This window comes from Haemaphysalis longicornis, unplaced genomic scaffold, assembly GCF_048455015.1.
Source record: "Haemaphysalis longicornis isolate Haplotype H1 unplaced genomic scaffold, Haemaphysalis longicornis Haplotype H1 scaffold_1, whole genome shotgun sequence".
Taxonomy (NCBI): domain Eukaryota; kingdom Metazoa; phylum Arthropoda; class Arachnida; order Ixodida; family Ixodidae; genus Haemaphysalis; species Haemaphysalis longicornis.
The window spans coordinates 371,440,052-371,454,620 of record NW_027526203.1 but is presented as its reverse complement, the minus strand read 5'-3'; the positions used below and the strand labels follow the sequence as shown (position 1 = coordinate 371,454,620).

The following is a 14,569-nucleotide window of genomic DNA, read 5'->3' as shown; positions in this document are numbered from 1 at the left end:
TCAAGGTATACGCACGTGGTACCCCAAAATGCCTGTAGATTCATGGACAAATTACACAAGAACGCGAAAGTATGAAGCAGGAACAAACAAAATTCAATAATACCGGGATACGCGCGCATATATAAAGTTCTATGAGAGCGCTTTGTTAGTGCAACTGAACCAGGGCATAACTTGAGTAATGAAAGAAACAGTGCAATTTCTGCGTTCCAGTACATAATTTCCGTGTTATTGTTTCATTTGTCTGTAGCAATGTACATTGTCACCGTCATACAACACCACGCTGACGAGAAAAAATAATTCTATCATTCTGCAAAGTGCGCTTAAAGAGCATTCACCTTAAGAGCCTTGTTTGCACGCCATCGTATCCTGTGAGATAGACGCGTCCCCTTAGATAGGAACTCTTATCAGCGACCCAATATCGGTGCGCCGCGTTCATTAATTTGTTTGGTGTCTGCTGCGGTTATCCGACCGCAAATCCCTTGTTGTGGGTTGTGCATGATATCATAGACGAGCGAGATTAGGGATCCAATAGAGGTTCCAGTCATATCCGGTGTCTATATAGGAAAGCTGTGGCCCGGAATTAAAGAGAGCCGCCTGCGTCCCACGTTTCACGTTTTCAAACGAGAACCTTCGTCGCTCGGACGCTGACTGTGTTCACTGGGCCGTGCGGGACCGCGATCTTCCCGCGATGGTTCGCTGGACTCTTCGGCACTTCACCTTTGGCTTCCTCTGCAGCGTCCAGGCCTTTGTTGGTACAGTAGCGAAAATTTCCGCAATTTTCGGCGTTAATCTATTCCCTCAAGACCCCTAGACTAGCTTTGCTTTAAAGTATTTTTATCAATGAGTATTGCCTGTGTTTAAGGCTGGGGTGGGGGTTGGCCTTGGTCAATGAGACTATTGGCCGTATTCCGAGTCCGTCCTCCACTCCATGGTTTTCCACGATCCGGCTGAGTGGAGGCTTCCGCAATCTTTACATGCGAAAATCGCTTTCAAGAATCTTCCAGAATGGAGGTTGCAGTGGAGTAGGGACTCAGAATACGGGGTATGACTTCGCAAAAAGGGCATCAATAGTATGCCCACAAAAGGACGTGGATGGGTACGAAAGAGCCTTTCGGCGTCCTTTTTAAGTTCATCCTTTTAACAAAGGTATAATTTTGGTTTAGCTACTAGCCGATGGGGAAGGGCAAATATTTGAGTGAGAGGAAACAATGAAAGTTATGCGACAGCTGGGGCTACGCAATTGGCAAATGATGCTGCAGATATTGACAAGGTGTGCAAGTGCGACACGGAGGAGAGTTTCCTCTCTGTTCTTCTACGCGCCCTCAGCGTTTCGTACAGCGCCGGGCCATCAGACTTCAGGGCACCCTGCATACACAGGAATACGCTGTGCAGGGTGCTCGGTAGAACGCTGGCGTGTGTTACAGTGTGCGATGCATACAATAAGAGCGTCCGCAGAACGCTGTGACAGTGTAACAATTACATTTTGTATAAAATCATTTCCAATAATTTCTTTATAGACAAATAGCGGTAGTACCCGGCGATTCCCGGGTGGGCCACTGTACTAATTACAGGAACGGGTATAATACTTGTTCAGCTATCTCTTACTTGTCATAATTCGGTAGTTCACCATGGAGTTGTACACAATTAGGAACTCCTACCAGCTTTAAATACATGTGTTCCTCCCGGAGGCGTGTGGTTATAGGAAACGGTTGGAACTCGTGCATTCGAACTATCCCGAAAGAAATTGTACCAAGATGGTGTGCTCTAAGTACTACTTTCTCAGGGGAAGCATTATGGGGTAGGTGTAAAGAATACCCATCAGTCAGTTTTATGATAAATAACATAGGCTCCTTCGGGGTGAGTGCGGTTGCAGAGATTTCCAACAGATGGCGACCGCTATGCTACGCGGGTCAATTGAACTGAATTCCACCTGGAGAGGAGTGTAATTTAAAAAAAAATCTCTCTTGCCTGATTGTACTCTTCACGGGCCAAATCCTCAAAATGGTTTTTGGACAAATTTATGGGCAACATGTATAAACAAAAACGAGTGGGACATATCAACGGGCTGATTAGTTATTGAGAAATCAGTAAAAAGAGGTAGTTTACCGAAAATTCTGATTCTCCCTATTGCATGGCGGTTATTGAAAAATGTTGTAAAACAGTTTTTACACGTTTGTATTGGTTATCTATATCAACATAAACTTGTTCATTATCTCAACGGGCCTGCGATAAAAACGAAAATTTGTGGAACAATCATTTATCGCTTCTCTCCCCCTCGGGGTTGTAATTTCTGAAAAAAAAAAAATCAGCAATATTGCCCTCGTACACCATAATAGAAATGTGCTTCTCAAGTTCGGAGTTTCTGTAGCCAGAAGTTTGGTTTGGCGTTCACATCAATTGTTATGCCTCTTCAGCCCGTCATGGGTGCAAATTTAAAAAAAAATTCGTTTCGCCCTTTTAGCGGCATCCTCGGGCGATATCCTTGAAATTGACTTTGTACACCTGTATGAATAGCGTTTATTAGCAAAAACGAATTTGATAAATCAATCAGTGAAGCCTTCATAAGAGGATATTTAAGAACACCCATTTTATTCCGAAATGCAGAATTGCCTCAATAGGGTTGGTTAGGGCGAAACCCTAAAACCACTTTTTAGATATTCTTAAAGGCTACACATATCAGCAAAAGCACCTCGATATGGGAACGCGTGAGCGAGATAATCACGAATTTACGAAAACACAATTTCCCTGTTTTCCTCGGTTAGGATTACAATTTCAAAAAATCCCGACTTAGTGAGCCCCTACGCCATGTCACAAATGTACTCCCAAAATTCCAAGTCTCTATAGAAACTTGAAAAATAATATACTCTAGTGTAAATAGTGCACTACTTTGCACAACGCGGCGTTTTATTTGAACTTGTGTCGGATTTGTACCCGTACAAGTGAACGTGACCATGACTTGCGCTTTGCTTACGCTAGGGAATATTGCTCAGCTCGATTCTAAGTAAAGCCTCACAACCATAGTTTTTTTTTCGAAAAGAGCCAGCAACTCGTCGTCTAGTTGCGACGGGAGGCTGGGTGATTGGACGACTCATTTGTTTCGGTACAAATTAGCGTGAACTAAGTACATTTTAGTGTTCGCTACATATGTTAAGTGCTCTCGGTATCGTATGTGAAAGTGGTCGCATGCGTGAGTGTCAGAATAGGAAAACTAACAATATTTTCCTGCATAGGCGAAACCAAGTTGCGCGTACGTGCATAGCCAGAATTCTTTAAGTTAGCGTTGCTATACGATTGGGACTGGGAAATGCAGGTGGGTCTTACAGCAGTTGTAGAATTGTCATATTGCTTTTGTACGCATTCCAATTATGCACCGAGAGTAAAAGCTAACTTCAAAACGCTTAGCTTTAGCGCGCACTTTTAATTTGTTGTTGTTGTGATCAGCCATTAATGCTATTTTCTCCTCTGTTAAACATATACATATTCATTACGCCTGGGGATCAACGTTTGCTATTTTCACTAACACTTTCTCATTGTTTACACGCTTGAAATATTTCATTGGTCTTTATTACCTCGCGGAAATTCTACGCAACACAGCATATTAACATAACCTCACCGAGAAGCGTTTGTCCATCGCACTTCGCCGCTCATTGCCATGACTCGCCGCTTGATTTAGGTGCTTTTATTATCATTACAATTGATATTTTATCATCTGGCACTATGTAAAAGACACAGTGATTGCAATGACATGTGTTTTTGAAATCTGAAACTGACCACAGACGTAAGCACCAAACCGCGACGACGACGCCATTACGGGGGATCAATGACGCAGCAACGAGGCTAAATGGCTTCCCGTTGCTCTCTATACATCGACGGGGACGAACATTTACACCCAATTTGTGCACACGGAACAAACTCCGCCGCAGTTACTCCAGTTGAAGATGAACGGTGGCCCGCCAAGACTAACGGCTGTATTTGGCTCCCTTTTGACTAAGACTGTACGTCTGGCAATTCCGTCTGGGAGTTGATGAGTGAGTGAGTGAGTGAGTGAGTGAGTGAGTGAGTGAGTGAGTGAGTGAGTGAGTGAGTGAGTGAGTGAGTGAGTGAGTGAGTTAGTGAGTGAGTGAGTGAGTCAGTCAGTCAGTCAGTCAGTCAGTCAGTCAGTCAGTCGAGCACTTCTTTTTATAGGTATAGATTTCGCACAACGTCGGCTTAGTTCCGTGGAGCTTGCTCCCTTCATTTCACATTAGCGATAACTGTCTAACCCTCTTCCGAGTCTGTTACACATCCGCCGCTACTGGTCTGGTCGGTAAAGCATGCGTCTTCCTCGCAGGAAATCCGGGCCCGACTTCTAGCGCTGGATCTGTTTCTTTTTCTTCTCACAGGTTTTTTTCTCTCTCCTAGCTGACTTCAGCTTCCTCCGAACGCGTTATACACAGGGTTCGCAACCCACTCAGAAAAGCACCCGTCCGTTATGCATCAGGCCAGGATTCGATTCCCCTTGCTTACTCGGTTATTTTCTTTTATGACTATGTATTTGTTCTCTCTCTTCGGGTGATTCGAGAAAATGACATTCGAACTTACGCCACTCCCCCCCTCCCTTATTCCAACATGACTTTGACACATCAGTCACCATTTAGCACGTTTGAAAGATTCAGAGCCCTTCTGAAGGTGGTAGACCAGCGACGGTGGATAACTACGTTGAGTTATACATGATGATTTACTATACCGATCGAATACAGACGCATACACATAACTTCCCTAGAATTATTTCTAAATTAATTCTCTCATAATTTTTTTTCTGGATAGTTTCGATAAAACGACGATTACAGCCGTTTTCTGTGCGCATACTTTCTCCGTAAACGGCCGTGTATTGATAGCAGACGGGAATTCTGTAACGTTTACAACGTCGCTGTGTACTAACCAGTACGAACAAGTGAATGAAACTTGGCGTAATGATAGAGCCGTCTTGGCGACCAAGTTCAGTGCATATTTTTTCGAGATACATGCATTAATTAAACCGCGTGCGATTCTTTGTCGACGCGATTCTTTGTCGACGCAATTTTGCTCAGAACATAGCGCAAGACAGCTTCTTCGTTGCAAAACCAACGTTTCATGCCGCTAGATATACACGGGACCAGATGGGCGAATTGTCAGTATGGGGGAGACTTCAGAGGTGAGAGTGATAACTTCCGTTTTTCTGCAGCACTTCATTTTCCATTTCGCATCTCGTGTTCGCGCCGTCGCTATACGCCTTATGAGAAAAACTCGTTTGTTTGATGAAGCTTATCATGTTTACGATCACACTAAACTTTTTTACACCCTTTTTGGCCAAGAAGGGTGAAGTATAAGTGGAAAAAGGGTGTTTGGAGGCCATTACACCCTTTTTCTAGAATCTCAACACCCTTAATCATAGCTCTACACCCTTTTTTCCTAATATTATTCGCTACATGGCCCGTTGTGCCGATCTAAGTTTGCTTTCTAATTGTATAGTAAGGTGCCAATTGAGTTTCAGCTCCGTATGTCATCACGGGCAGTATGCACTGGTTGTATATATTTTTTTTCTTTTCAGCGACACAGGTAGCTTACTTTTGATTATTTGGGAGTGCTTGCCGAGTGCTCCCCAACAGTTCCAACCGATACCTATTCTGCGACGGATTTCTCTCTCTTGTTTGGGGGCAGCAATAACCATCTGTCCGAGGTAGTTATATTCTTTTACTTCTCCTAGCGTTTCCTTTCCTAAGCTGAAGGGGACGTTTTTTGGTATGCTTATTCCTCATTACTTTAGATTTATTCATATTTATTTTTAGCCCCACGGCCGTGATTTCTGATTGTAGTTCCTCAAGCATTATCTGCATATGTTCTGCAGTCTCCCTCAGCAAGACTATGTCGCCCGCAAACCTCATGAATAATGTTAGCAATAACACTCAGGGACAGGAAACGAGCTACCTGGATCAGAGAAAGAACAAGAGTAGAAGATATCGTTGTTCAAATAATAATAAAAAAGAAATGGACTTTGGTTGGCCATGTAGTGGACAATTGGGGTAACACAGTGGATACCAAGAGATGGGTCTAGAAGGGGAAGGCCATTAACCTGGTAAACGGATGAAATAGAGAAATTCGGGGGTAAACTGTGGACTCGAGCAGCGCAGGACAGGAGCAGTTGGAGGTCAATGGGAGAGAGAGAGAGAGAGAGAGAGAGAGAGAGAGAGAGAGAGAGAGAGAGAGAGAGAGAGAGAGAGAGAGAGAGAGAGAGAGAGAGAGAGTAAATGTTTATTGAAAAGGAGAAGAGGTCGGCCTGAGAAATTGCTCTTGGGCCTGCTACTTCCCTCTGGTGGGAGGGTACTGGGGACAGAAAGAGAAAGGAATGAATATGGAAGGTATGGGAAATGACAATGAAAGCGACAAATGAACTATGTACAAACAGTAAAACCAATAAACATCTCACGTACAACGGGGCGCTGAATCAGATGACTACAGTTCACTTTTCAGCACATGACCATCATCCATAAAAAAAAAAAAAAAAAAACTGTTCAGACATTATTTCGCAGTCTGTTCAATTTTGTCGCAACCTAGAGGCGAGAATCCAAAGAGGAGTCACCAAGAAAAGTAAGCAGGGCTTTAACGGCTAGGCTTTGCTTCCTGTTGTCAGCCCACGTGCCGAAAATCTTTTGTTCGGGCAGAGGGCGAGTGTCCAAGCGTAGTGAAGCTGTCTCAAGGTTCATTCGCTCACTAGAGTACTTTGGACAAGCACTAAGCAAATGTTCGATAGTCTCAGGCCTTCTTCCTGCGGTGGACCTGAATAGGCTGATGATGATGATGACGACGATGATGATGATGATGGTGCCCTTTTTGTGTAGCAAAAAAGGTGTTGACCAACTTAAGCACCCTTGGTTTTTGGAAGGGTGTTGAAAGGGTGTGGAAACGGTGTTCAGGTATTGATTGATATTGAATGCGCCCTCCTCATGGTTGTAGTTCGTGTTCCTTGTGAAAAACCTTATCGCTCATCGCTAACTGCACATTTTTTTTCTTTTAGCGTTGTGGGTAAATAAAGACCACCTAGATAGAAAGGAACTATATAAGCTTCCTCACGGGACGTGCGCCGCTCGGCGGCATTCCGTTCTTCATAATTACTGATACTAATTTTAATACTGTATAATTAAAATATTCATTGTAATACTAATTATAATTACTGATACTAAAAGAACAAAACCCGACGAAAGTAAGATGAGGATGAGGCAATTACTCGGTGAGAGAAGCTGAAGAGAGTAGGGGAGGCCAGTATTTAGTCCCTCTTTTAGGAAGCTGTTGCTTAAATAAATCCTCTCCATTTGCTATTCAAGCTCGTTCTTCGAAATGCCTCAGATTTAATTCGAAGTCAATTATATCAGTTTGAACTACAAGCGTTGAGGCAGACACGGCACGCAAACAATCGCTTTGTTTTTCTGGTAGAAGTAAAAACTAAAACGCCCGTGTATCGAGATTTCGGCGCACGATAAATGTGGCCAGGTGGCTTAAATCAATCCGCAGCGCTCTACAATAGCGCGCCTCGGAGACGAATTGCAGGTTCGATGCATAAAAGCAAAAAAAAAAAAGGAAAACTTGAAATTTTAAATAATAGTTTTTTCCTAGAATGCACCTTTGGCAATTTTCGCACCCAACTGTCTGCGTTTCAAAGCGGTAGTAGGTTAGCGGAATCAGACTTTGATAAAAAAGACTCTAACGTTTTTTGATAATTCTCCCCTACACAACTCGGCCGGATATTCCTCTCCCTGTTTATTATATCACCGACAACCAACTTACTCCATGGACACCCTTCTGCATGGTATCGCCACCCCGCCCACCGCATGCGCCAGAGACGCCATTTTCGGGCAGAGATGCGTCAGGAAGCTCCATGGTGCTCGGGTCTCACTCTGTGACTGGCAGGTAGCCAGCCCAAAAGTCCCGCGACGACCTGGCACACTGTGCCTCGCGCAGCGGGGATCGTGTCACGATAAGACCTGAGGGCATCTGATAGCAGCAAAAAAGAAGGAATATTCGTCGTTTCAGGCTTATTTTAGGGGCGTAGGCCACGAGGGGGAGGTCAGGTTTCAGCCGACTGGCCAGAGCGCGCTCTGGCCTACTCCTCTTCTCAAACAGTGTTCGTAAATACTGTATTATACTAAAATTAACTGCGCAAAAAATAGGAGACACGGAGGAAGTAAAGGACGGACACACACGGCGCCGTGTGTGTCCTGCCTTTACTTCGTCCATGTCTCCTATTTTTTGCGCAGTTAATTTTAGTTATGAAATACCAACATGCCCAGGATGCTACCCTTATCAATGTATTATACTGTAACTGTTGTTAATACACCTCGATTTCAAGGCAATAATGCATTCCTCTGAACTCAGATACATCCACCAGACAAACGCTTCCCGCCTGGCATGAGGAGAAGTCAATTATCCGCCGAGGCGATTTTAGCGGAAGGCACCAAGGTCCGCGGTGCCAAGCCACTACACACTGAAATTTGAGAAACACCGGAAAAGCGTGATGCTGAGCACGCATTGCCGCACACACACACACACACGATGGCAATTGTCAACTAACGGAGGTGCCTGCCATTGCCGCGATAAAGTTCGAACGATTGCGTCGTCCTGACGATGACACTAGCTGCCCGGAATTTCGCAAGCGGAGCAACATGACGCTCGGCACACGACAGAAAAGGAAATTTATGTGTCGCATTCTACAGCCAACGCTTCAAGTGGGTGATAAACAGCCCTCAGTCATCTCGTTTTGCTTCTGTAAGCCTGCCTCCACCGAGTGACGCCCCGAGTTGTTCTATTGTGTAACGTTGTCTCTTCCTTTTTCGAGAGTGGGATAGAAATGTGCGAACTGAGATCAGGCAGGGAACTGACTGCGGGAACATAACGTGAAAATCACCACGCATTTTTTTTTTCGTATCATTTGAGTTTACTTCACGCAGAAAAAAAAAATTCTTCAGGATGCTGGAGAGGACTGTTCTGAAAGAACGGAACGTGTAGCTGATAACAATTTCTACGACAGGATTAATGGGCTGACTTGGCGGTCCGAGGAGACCTCATGAGTGGTTGAGCCACCCAATTATCAAGACTGATCGAATCAATAAGAAGATGCCGACCACGCCCATCAATGTTGCTTAGACATTCCCCCGTTAATTTATTTAGCTAACATTTCCGTACTCAGCTTCCTGAACACCCGCACGCATACACAACTATGCATTAACAACGGCAAGTGAAACTCGAAACACTAGAATATGCCCTTGAACACAAAAAATCGACCATGTAAGGAAAAGTAATGGTTTGGGTCCTGTTCATCCGCGCATAGCGGTGACGGCCATTCATTTATACGTCAACCGTGCCCTTGTTTAACTGCAAATACATGAAAAAAAACTCCGGATTTAGGACGTCCAAATTCGTATTTCCGTGTTCGCGATTTTTCGTTAGTAGTACATCTCACGCTAGTTCACGCCTCTCACCGTCAACTATCGACCGCTTTCATTCATGCATTTGTGTTCGAAAATTCTTGACCACATTATCACCACGTGCCTATCAATGTATCTCGATGAGTTCCTTTTATCGCCATATAAGTGCGACTTACAAGGACATTTTCAGCAGGCTGTTATCTGGAGTTCAGTCACTTGTATCTGTCCGAGATAGGGGAAGGCAGATAGATGTATTACCTATAAATAATGTAAAACATTTCGACTGTATTTCTCACTATAAACCGGTTGCTACGCTAGAACTTATTAAATTACTAGCAGGTTGGCTCCTGGGCACTTGAGCAATTGGTCGTACCCTGTAATGGCCGAAATACTTATACCCTTCCGAAGACTACAATGGTTCCTCACGGCAGGGTGTACTTAATTCCTTGCTTTTTTATTTGTTGTATTCATGTAGTTGGCGTTGTTAATGAGCCTGTTAGTATTTGTATTTCTACAGATAGCTTTTGTACTCCATACATTCTTCAGCTGACAGATGTGCAGCTTAGTCTTCTCAGATCATATTTTATTGATGTAATAACTAGCGAATAGTGTTTGCCCATGACACACCTGTTTTCCGTATTGTTGATGCGAAGATGCATTTGCTTGAGCGCAAAGGAGAACCTCCGCAGCACCACGCGTGCTTTACTTCCACCGCGTGGAACTGACCTGTCCAGTGGGCTCGCTCGCTAGGAGGAGGTCCTGCTGCGGAGGCTTCCAGTTGGGGCGGCGTTATCCCCAGCAGTTACCCACGCTTGGCCTTCCCGATATATCACGCCCCGTTCGCGGACACCTGCCCCTTCTGTGTGACTCTTGCGTCAGCAGCTGACGTCGAACCCCTGTTGTGGACTTGCTCAGGTCTTAGGAACGCCCGAATGCAACACCTCCGAGGCACAGGGCTCCCTCCTGGGAGGCCCCCAGATTTTAAGCGTTGGACATAGGGACCCCAGCACCGGTCTCTTCTTGGATTTTTGTGTGAAATGGGTGCAATGTTGCACCTTTAAAACTTCGTCTTATCCCATGCGGCAATCTCTCGCAATTAAAAAAATATTCGGTGTAACAAAACGTTTAGTGAAGCGAGAGCGCAAGTACCTTGTTGTTACTCCAACGAATAATGTAAGCTGGAAATACCACATTTCTCACCTTTCTCACTTCGTTACGTCCACGCTTTCCGTGAATTTTGTGAAGTTAGGCACTACTTGGCAGACGGGCCAACCGAACTAAAATATTTCGTTCGTAAATATTTATAGGGCCTGAATACGCATGAATGTCGTGGTGTCACTTCATTATTATTTATTTTATGTCCCACATGCGTGTTTCGGGGTTTGGCGTCGCGTGCGTTTCATCCACTTTCCCCAATTTTGTACAGCCGCGCACGGACGTTCAAATAATTTACAATTTGTTCGCCATGACCTTGCGCGACTGAAAGTCTGCCAGAAGGGTTAAACCGTGTTCTTGCACAGTAACTCAATCGGCTTTAATGCACCTTCCGCAACAGTTGCACAATTTGCCGCACTGTAAACTTTATCTTAACCAAGAATTAGTTGACGTATGACAAGGCGGTGAGGGGTCTTCTCAGTTCATAAGTCATGCTGCTGTTGCCGCCAGCCGAGCCCTCTTGACAAGCTTAATTAAGCTCAGTTCATGGGGATCTGAGTGGGCCAGCATGCCCTCCCACTGCGAAGGCTTTGGGTTGGTGACGGGAGTAAGGGAAGGGGTAACGAAGCATTCCTAAATAATACAGTAGAGGGTGTAGAGTTTGGGGCAGAATTTGCAGGCGGTGGGGTATGAGGTGAGGTGGATAACACGAAGCAGGGCTCCATGGGCGTACATTTTGATTTGGATGCGGTAATACGTCGTGGCTTTTATTACCTCCAGAGACGCGTGCCCCGGGGTCCAGATGATGCGGATGTCGGAAAGGGTGGGCAAGGACTGTAGAAGGTGGAGGGCGGCGGTGCGGTAATTTTTTTCTGAATTTGTTGCATTCATGTTTTGCTGACGCAGAGGCCACAAATGTGGAGTGCAACTTTGAAGACGGCGTCTGCAGCTTTTCCTCCGATTGTAAGAGTGGCGACTGTTTCGCGCCAGTTAAGGCCAGACTGGCTGACGAAGGACCCGCCATCGACCACACAACTGGCGAAGGTAAAGGAGAGATCGCTATTGCAGACTTTTTTCGCCATGCTCTTTATTGTGTTGCTTGCCAAACCTAATTGGCGCCGTCTCTGAGCAGATTTAGACGGCAGGGACCACGACCACGACCACGATTTTTTTCTCGCAAATAAAGTTGAGGGAAGCCCGCATTTCTCACAGCGGCGCCTTTTCTTGTTTTATCCCAGCTACAGTTGATGAATAACACGAAAGACAGAGGAGGAAACCTTGTTTGCACATAGCTGTATTCTGTTCATTGGTTCATTCATTATTTTTCTTTTTGCACAGTATGTGCCCACGCATACAGAGACTCGACGTCGCACAACACCGACGCTATAAAAAAAGCCGTGCGGGCATAATGATACACGCCATGCTGGTAATCAGATACCGCGCTTTTGTTGGTGACACCGTGACAGTATAATAGAATAGCTATGGCGAGCGCCGAGGAAACCACCTACTAGTGTGACGTTTGTCCTTCGTAAAGAAGGCCCCACCAGGTATTTACTCTTTGCTGATGATACTGCTTCTCTCGCCTAAATAACCAATCTTTTCTGCAAAACCAAGTGAATTCGGAGAAGGCGACGCCATCATACAATTTTACTCAAAAAGATGGTCTGCCCTGTTGCACTGTGCTATTGGAAGATGATGTTTTTTTATTGCGCAATGCTCCAGCAAAGACCACACAGTTTTGACTTAATTCTTACACTCGATCCGTCCTTCACTGAATTTTCTTCATTACTCGGATTGAGCGGTTACTCAGGTGAGTTGCGGCGAAGCAGACCCGGGGCAATGCCTCAGAGTTCGCGTCTCTCTACCTGCCCTCAACTTCTGACGGCATCCTTCGCTAGGCACGAACAGAGGACAGAATAGGAACGAGCTCACCAAAGAGGCAGGGCGTCAAGGCACCATTTCTTTTCTCTCCCGACAACACCTTGTAGTTTCGCTTATTGTTCGTAATTCCCAATCTGGAAATAAAATGCTCAATCAGGCACTTGATTACTGCATTTTACTAGCGAAAAAGAGACGCGGGCGAAGAAGAAGTACACAGGACAGTCCGCGTCTCTTTTCCGCTAGTAAAATGCAGTCAGATAACCAACTAGCCCAACTTTCTGCCTTAACTGTGGCACTTGATTATATTGTACGGCAGATTTTTATTGTCATGTCGCTACATTTGGGAACCAAGCTAATTGTGATTCAAGTACATACCGATCACGAAACGGGAGGTAGCTAGTCCACTTCAGTATGCATGCATGTTGTGATGTAACGCAGGTGACGGCTGGTACGCGCGGGCGCAGTTCTCTAAGAATGGCTGGCCTGAATCGGTAGCCCGTCTGGGATTGTCGGCCTCGGGGCCCTTCTGCTTCTCGGCGTGGTTGCACGCGTCCGGCCTCAAGCTGCCCCGCGTGGAGATGGTGTCGCGCCAGGAAAAGGCGCCCTGGTACGCAGACGAGGACGAGAAGGAGCGCATCTTCTACAGGGCGCAATTCTCACACTCCGGCCTCTGGCAAAAGGTGCTCTACAACGAGGAACGCCAGGTTACTGTGCAGGTGAGAAAGGCCATCCGGCGCCCCACGCGGTGAGCGCCGGGCCGCGACCCGGCAATGCATAATACTCTAAAAAATGCCGTAGCTGAACGCGGTGAAAGATAGCGCGGCTTGGTTTGCTTTGGAAAAGGATGAGACCGTTAGTTTGCAGGGATTTAACCTTGATGCATGTCTTGGTTTAGACAAGGACGGGACTATTGTTTAGAAAACAGTGCCGCTTTTCTAGCAGCAACTGCCGCATAATTGCACCACAAACACTGCACGGCACCATCGGAGCTCTCGGAGCGAACGCGCGGTGGACTTATATGCATCCATCTGGTGGTGGTGGCATGAAATACTGACCTTGAGCCGCAGTTCGCTTTCACCCCGCAACTAATTTGGCTGCATCCAATTTTGGCCTTGGCTGAGCTTGAAGGTGTACCTGGAGTAGTAGAGCTGTCGCCCTAAAATTTGGGGAAATGTTAGCTTCCTCTTGACCCGACTGCACGCGTTCGAACCTCTGATGCGGTGTTTACCAGCAAATAATGAATGCCGGTGAACATAAGGGCTTACAGAATACACAAGGGTTACGGAACATGCCATGGGTGACGGCTGGGCCTCGCCTGCGTAATTGACGTGCGCAAGAGGGCTTTCCGTTGATTTTGGAATTGACAATCTTAGTAGCCCTCCTGTAGTTTTTCGTGCTCCGTGAGCACTGTTGTATTTGAGAGCAGGAATTTGAAGACTAATAGTACTAGCTCTAGCGCGCGCCATTTTGAAAGGCCAGAACTGATTAAAGGCTGCTTAGAGCTCAAAAGCTCCCAGTTTCACGGCTTAAAGCCCATGGGGTTATTTTAGCAAAGCGCAGCGAAAACTATCCTGATAAATTTTGCACCGCGTGGTGGACAGGCTCGCATTATGTTAGGCTAGGTTTTCCCAAACGTGCACCTAAAACTCCTGCAGAAAAGTGCAGAACACTTTAGTGGCCCGGCTTGTCGTCGTAGCTCGTCCGACGTCACGCCACCTATAGCCACTGTAGTCCCGGTGCCACGCACCCAAACAGACGCTTTGAAAGGATACCCGCTTGTCCCTAGATTCAGCCTTCCGGCCAAGAGCTAGGTGAATACTTGAACAAGCGGTTTATATAAGCAGAACCGTTCGAAACTAGTCATACATGTCTCCATTATTTAGCGCAAAGGAAACTTCAGGTATACTTTAGGCAATGCATGCAATGCACCGGCAGTCCTTTTGAAGGTAAGTTGCGCTTTTTGTGAACACAGAGACGGACACGGGAAAAAAACGTACACTTTCACGAGAAGACGGCGCACTTCAACTGAAAACCAGTTCTTACCGGGGCTGTCCTTTAGGTAGTCCACAACTTCATCAGAGCTTCTTATAAAGAAA

The 14,569-nt window shown here is 45.8% G+C and overlaps 1 protein-coding gene across 1 annotated transcript in view; it reads left to right on the top strand.

The window, feature by feature from the left end:
* Window positions 1-565: 565 nt before the first annotated feature.
* Window positions 566-14,569, top strand: part of LOC144155085 (MAM and LDL-receptor class A domain-containing protein 2-like) — a 139,104-nt gene continuing 125,100 nt past the window's right edge. Inside the window, exons 1-3 of the mRNA XM_077686329.1 lie at window positions 566-752; window positions 11,499-11,636; window positions 12,912-13,189. Of these exons, the coding sequence (XP_077542455.1) occupies window positions 689-752; window positions 11,499-11,636; window positions 12,912-13,189 (480 nt within the window). The 5' untranslated portion in view covers window positions 566-688. The remainder of the gene's footprint in view (window positions 753-11,498; window positions 11,637-12,911; window positions 13,190-14,569) is intronic.